This window comes from Bactrocera oleae, chromosome 3 (genome assembly GCF_042242935.1).
Source record: "Bactrocera oleae isolate idBacOlea1 chromosome 3, idBacOlea1, whole genome shotgun sequence".
NCBI lineage: Eukaryota > Metazoa > Arthropoda > Insecta > Diptera > Tephritidae > Bactrocera > Bactrocera oleae.
Window position 1 is genome coordinate 91,846,354 of NC_091537.1, and position 6,415 is coordinate 91,852,768.

Sequence of the window (6,415 nt, forward strand, 5' to 3'; positions counted from 1 at the left end):
GTACAAGTATAATATGAAAGCTTAGCGTATTTGTTGTATTCTATAATGAAGTAGACTTGCAACATAATTTTTGAACTGGCCTTTGACCATAAGTGTTGCTGGAAATTAATACTATACGGATATATGTATTCATTTACTTTTGATACCAGACGATATTCATACCTTGAATAGGGTAAATTAAGTTTTTCGCGTTTTTTTTTTAAATTTTATGCTTTCGATCTGACAAATACACATAGATATATATAAACAAGTAAGGAAGCTGTAAGTTCGGGTGTAACCGAACATTTTATACGCTCGCAACTTGCAAGGATCAAAGCCCGGGAAATTACTTCAGGTGTTGGCAAAATTTTATATTTAAGGAAGTATTGATCGGATTCAAACCATTTTTGACACAAAGATATACTATTTTTGAGAGTTTCATTTATTAATTTTATTTATTACATAGAAATATGAGAGGAATGTCATGTACCGAATTTGGTTGAAATCGGTTAAGCAGATCCAAAGATATGGGTTTTCACCTAAAAGTGGGCGGTGCCACGCCCACGGTCTAATTTTGAACGCGGTTTTTAATAAGTGATCTCATACCATCCCAGAGATAAAGTTTAATGTCTCTGGCGTATTTAGTGCTTGATATATCGCGCTTTTAGTAGTTTTTAACAGTACCGTTATATAGGGAGTAGGCGGGGTTGTCACCCGATTTCATCCATTCTCACACTGTCGATAGAGAAGCTAAAATAATTTGTTTTCACTAAATTTTGTTATTATAGCTTTAGCCGTTTAGAAGATATGCACATTAAACTTATTAGGGGCGGGACCACGCCCACTTTTAATAAAAAATTTAACTGCAGATGCTCCTCTTTTACTTGATTCTGTATACCAAATAATAGTCTTGTATCTTTTTGCGGAGCTTAGTTATGGCAAGTTATTTGTTTTTGATTAATGGCGTTTTGTGGGCGTGGCAGTGGTCCGATCCATCTGCAATACCAACCATCTTACGGTACCAAGAAACATGTCTACCAAGTTTCATAAAGATATCTCAATTTTTACTCAAAATAAAAAATTATGTTGCCGGATCAATTTAAAATTTTCAGAGAATATTCTCAAATATGTATATGTATGTATGTACATTCGATATATTAGATGCAAAACAGAAATCGATTTTTTTAATTTAACAAGTATATTACTTTAATTAAGTCAAGGTGAGTTAAGTTATGTTAGGTTACCTCAAGTTAAGTTAAGTTGAGTAAAGTTAAGTTAAGTTAAGTGAAATATAACTAGTTTAAGCTTCGTTATCTTAACGCCTACGTCAATATATGCAGTTTCAAAAATTGAGCACAATTCCTTTAAAAAAACGTCGTTTAACATAGCCACATTCCAATCACTAGCTTTTCCAAAAAAAAATAGAAATAGTTTGCAACATTCATAAATTTTATTTTATTTTAAGCTTTTGTGACATAAATTAACATTTTTAACGTTATTTCGATGCAACATTGTTACAATTTTAGCTTCAGAACTTTATAAAATGTTTACACTTCAAAACCTCTCAAACTTCAGATAAGCCATTACACTATCCTCACCACACCACCTCATCTATCCAAAAGCCCCTTGAATTTATGTGGGTGTCGCGATAATTAACAAATTTGTAGAATATTTCCATACGAGTATTACAACAACAAAAATAGTTTGACTAATTTCAAAAGAACCCGTACAACCCCATTTGTTATACAAAACATTCGAGTGATAAGAATTCCGACACAAAACAACAACAAAAACAAAACAATACAACAAATAATTCAGCGTATGATTCTGACAAATAGCAAGTGTGTAGTTTTACGGAATTTCCGACTACACCAGCGATAACGGCGCAATAAGCGGGTCTGAGTACGCTCCATAAAATTCGAGTTCAGGCGATGACAACACAGCTCCAACACAAGAATACCAGCTGAAATTTGCGTAAAAAACTAATAAGAAAATATGTGAACTACACTTTCGCAATATGCGGGCGCTTACACTGAGAGAAACTAAAGTGAATAAAAATAAGATATTTTTTTAACAGTAATTTTACGTACTTGCTGCCGCGTAGCCGCAGATCAGTACGATGAAGGCGCCTTGCAACATGCGCAGGTTGAGTGGTTGTATGATTTGTGAGTCCAGCGATTTCGATGTAGCCTCCGCGTTCTCCTCACCTTTGCTATTAATATCATTACCACCATTCGCGTTGCGATTGTCATCGTTCGGCGGTGGCTCGTTAGTGCCACTGGTTTCAGCGGGGTTTGTGGGATGCAGTGCGTTATATTCCTTACCCAACATACGCGATTGTGTGGCATATTCGGCATTTGTCATTTTGTCCAGAATGCCACCTTCGAATAGGTGTATGATGCTGATAATGGAAAGGCAGGTAATTGACTTCGACGTAAGTATAAAATGATAGTGGGACACTGATTGAAATGGTGTAGAATGAAACTTAAATAAGGAAGCGAAATGATGAGATGAGAAGCGATGATATAAGATCAGATGTGATGAGAAGGGATGAGATGCGATTGCATGATATGACATAACATGAAATGAGATGATATGTCATAACATTGGATGAGATAAATAGAGAAGAGATGAGATAATAATGAATGAAATAAGTTAGATGCGATGATATGAGATGAGATGAAATGGGACGGGACAAAATGAGATGAAATTAGATGAGCTGAGATGATATAAGATGAGATACGATATGATAAGATTAGATGGGATGAGATGAGATGAAATAGCATGAAAGAAATTGGCATTGAATATGTTGAGATAAAATGAACTGCAGAGAGACGATGAAATATCAGATATCATTATTCTGTAAAACCCACACATCATTAAGACTATCCAAGAAAGGGCAACCGATCTGTACTGCAACCGCAGAGTAACGCGTATAAAGTTTATGACTGAGTTGAAATGTCTTGGAACCTTAAAAAAATATGGAGAAAAAAGTTAATTACTTAAAAGCCACCTTCTATTCTTTCTACCAAATTGCTGTATATTGAAGTAGAGTGTCTCTCGTCCGCCCAAAACCGCCTTATTTTCTAGACCATCAGCGATCAATAAAATGCCAGCCTCCACGGAATCAATGAGATAACCCTCCATATCCGGATTCTGGAGCTTCATGAGCGCATACAATTGGCGAAATACCTCAGTGCCATTCTAAATAAATAAACAAACACACAACAAAGAAATATATATTCACACCAAACATTACTTTCACTTGCCACATGCTATGCAACACTATGAGTATGCCATGAATATTGCCACCAACCTCCAGCATTTCCAGCGACGAGCTTTCCTTCTCCACAAACAGTTGATAGCCATCGCGCAGCATAGCCGTCTGCAGACGTTGCAACGTGTTAATTGGTGCCTCATGTGGCGGACGCGCGAATTGCGACGTTAGCTGGGCGGAGTAGACATCAGCCAGCACGTAGGTGGCCGCAATCCAGTAGACGATCATGAGAAACTTGGCACGATAGCCATGATAAAGCTCCTTGCAAGCTGCAGCCAAACACAAAAGACACATATACATACACACGGCCGCGTATATGCAGGTGGACAGACATAATGAGGCAGGTAGTAGTGATAAAATAATTGAATGAAATGGGAATGCAATAAATGTCAGCAGCATAAATAGCCGAAGCTGAGCTACTGAGCGGAAATCTGCTGACTAAGTGAACGCACAGAATGGTCATTAAAAGATAAGATGTTGCTGCACAGAACTTCTAATGAAGGCACACAGCACACACACACACACATACTTACATTGCTTGAGAAAGAGTTGCACTGTGAACCAAATGCATTTATCAAAAAGATTGTTTGGTATTTCCGCCAATCCCTGCACTCTGCCGTCGCGCGCCAGTTGCTTACTCCCTTCCACTTGACGTTGAAGCTGTTGTTGCTGCTGACGCAGTAAACGCCTTGTCATCTCATTGTCGCCTGTGATTTCCTTAATATATGCCATATGAAAGACCAGTTCATCGGCGCGCTCCACATCACGTTGTTGTTGCCTTCGCAAGCGATGCCTCGTTACTCCTCTACTTTGACATGGCAAGTGCCACTTGTAGGGTATGGCAATTATGGCATAAAATATAGGACCCGAAAATATAACCGTCAATATTAGATAGGGCCATACATCGCGCTTAAAGGGACGTATTATGGCAAAGGCCTCGTTGAGACGACGCGGTGCATGCGTCGCAAAAGCGCCTGAGTCGGCTAGCGTAAAGAAGGAAAACTCAACAGCCTTACGACGCTCCCAACTGAGGCTGACGTCGCCGAGCAGAAAATCAGCTAACTGAAAAATAGAAGAAGAATAGCAGAAAACTACTTTTTTTCGCAGACCGTGCATCCGTTATGCGACCACTCACACCATTTTGTAAGAGTCCAATGCCTCCAGTAAATGTATCATTCTCCTCGCCTGTGTCATCGTTGCGCAAGGAGCCCTGTGTTCTGCCCGGAGCCTCTATATAGATAAACTGAAAATTCATATGCTGCGCCAGCAGGTTGAGTAGGCAATGATCTCGTCCGCCGGTGACGTTCACTTCGGTGAACTCGTTGTAGTCATTGGTGGAGTCGATGTAGTCGTCGAACATGGTGGAGTTTGTGGAATCATTCTCATAGCTGACCCAAAACCAGGGAGGAGACTTTCGCGAAAAAATATTTTGTAAAAAATCGTTAGAGTTTTATTTCCTTTTTTACTTACTTGAAAGACGGGCACTCGGAACACGCGACCATTGAAGTTCGAATAAACCGTTGCCGCATTGGGCAATAGCGGTACTTTTTGCAAACCCAAGTTATCGCCATCATACCAATTGACTAAGCGGAGATTACTCACACCGTCGGGTACAGCTTGATTGTAGTAAATGCGAAACCTACACATATGTATATATATATGAGATATATGACCTGACCTATTATGTAACATAACATAGCATAGCAACACAATAATATTCCGAAGAAATCTAAAGACTACCAAATAAATGTTGAAGCTTACGCCTTCTTCCTTGGCCTCGTAATGACAACCGCTCTCATTGGCTCTTCAAAACGCACCTCATTGGCTTTCGGCGGATGCTTGGCGCCCCAATAGAATATGAATAAGCTCAGCCGATGCGACAACTTGCGCTCCTGTATGCGCGCCGAAAGCTCATAGGGTGCACTAAATATAAGATTGACGCTCTCAATCGAACCTTGTAGACTATCTTCGACGAATTTGAAAAACAAATCGGCCTTATCATAAATGACGGACTTAAAGTAGAGTTTATGCAGCTGATAAATGAAATCATCGATGTCCATTTGCATGCCTTCCAATTGCGTATCGTCGGGAATTTCGGCCGAAGCTGGCAAAGGTGCATGTCGCCTGGTGAAGTGGAACTGCGGTGCTGCCAGTATAGCTAATTGGCGTGGCTTTAAACCGTTGATTATTTCCGACAGAGCTTCGCGAGAGAAGAAAATATGATTTTTTTTAATATTTACATTTTTATAGCTACTTTAATATTTATTTTATTTTTCTGTTCTCTGCCTAAGCATATCTTTTTTCTGTGCTTTTTGCACTAGACACACCTATGGCCACATCGGAAATATTCCTTTCCGCATTATATGTGATCGCACCCTGCACCAGTCCGGCCGTTAGCCATCCAAGCAGACACAGAATGAGTACTTTCATTTTCTTGCGAAGAATGCGTGTGTATGTATGTCTGTAAGGTAAGTACCCAGTCTTGTGGCAATGTGTTTGTTTTATTAATTTTATTGCTTACTCTTCACATTACTTTTAAGTTCACTTTCAATCAACTAAAATAACTCTGACTGCCTTCGGGCGCTTTTATATGCAGTGGTGAATAAGAAAATCCATTTAACACACACACACGCACTAGCTTCGATGTAATCCATTGGCTTCAGTTTGGGTTCTGGCCCAGTCTGTGGCTCTGCCCTGCCAAACATCAATTTATGATATGTTGATTGTCAATTATCACATCAACTTTAAATATCGCATGTCAGCAGCCGTCAATATTTTTACGATGCATCGTCTTACAATATTTCCTTAAGCGCATTTAAAGCGGCGGAATTGTACTTGCGTAGCGTCGTTCGCTGCCACGGTTTCGTACTTCTTTTTCCATATTTTTTTCCACTTTTCTGGCCGCAAGCTTTAAATATTGCATTGTTCTTTAACTGCGCGCTGGCGCCTACTGTTGTTGTTGTCGGCACTGCAACTAAATATTCTTCAATATTTATATCTGCGCATCGCCGAAGTTACAGGAAGGCATTCATATTTATAGTATTATTAAAATATCGCAAATAGTTTTGCCTGATAGGATAATAAGGTGGGAAAACAATCAAGTCGTAGCGCCATCCATATATATTAATGCCTATGAGGGTATATTAGCATGCGAAACTG

The 6,415-nt window shown here is 39.3% G+C and overlaps 1 protein-coding gene across 1 annotated transcript; it reads right to left on the minus strand.

Annotated features, from left to right (window-relative positions):
- Nucleotides 1-1,459: 1,459 nt before the first annotated feature.
- Ir40a (Ionotropic receptor 40a) lies at nucleotides 1,460-5,772 on the minus strand. The gene is made up of 10 exons (XM_036360002.2): nucleotides 5,584-5,772; nucleotides 5,018-5,456; nucleotides 4,727-4,895; nucleotides 4,392-4,667; nucleotides 3,790-4,318; nucleotides 3,296-3,525; nucleotides 3,009-3,183; nucleotides 2,853-2,949; nucleotides 2,070-2,380; nucleotides 1,460-1,942 (listed from the first exon to the last, which is right to left on the minus strand). Exons 1-10 carry the CDS (start codon nucleotides 5,684-5,686, stop codon nucleotides 1,794-1,796), a joined length of 2,478 nt encoding a protein of 825 aa, XP_036215895.2. The 5' UTR covers nucleotides 5,687-5,772; the 3' UTR covers nucleotides 1,460-1,793.
- Between the last annotated feature and the right edge of the window lie 643 nt (nucleotides 5,773-6,415).

Excerpts from the sequence above, each read along its gene's own strand:
- Ir40a (XM_036360002.2), bottom strand. The coding sequence starts at position 5,686 with ATGAAAGTACTCATTCTGTGTCTGCTTGGATGGCTAACGGCCGGACTG. Across the intron at positions 5,457-5,583 it reads TATTTCCGATGTGGCCATAG|CTCTGTCGGAAATAATCAAC; the intron begins GTGTGTCTAGTG and ends TCTCTCGCGAAG. Across the intron at positions 2,950-3,008 it reads CTTCAATATACAGCAATTTG|GTTCCAAGACATTTCAACTC; the intron begins GTAGAAAGAATA and ends TATTTTTTTAAG.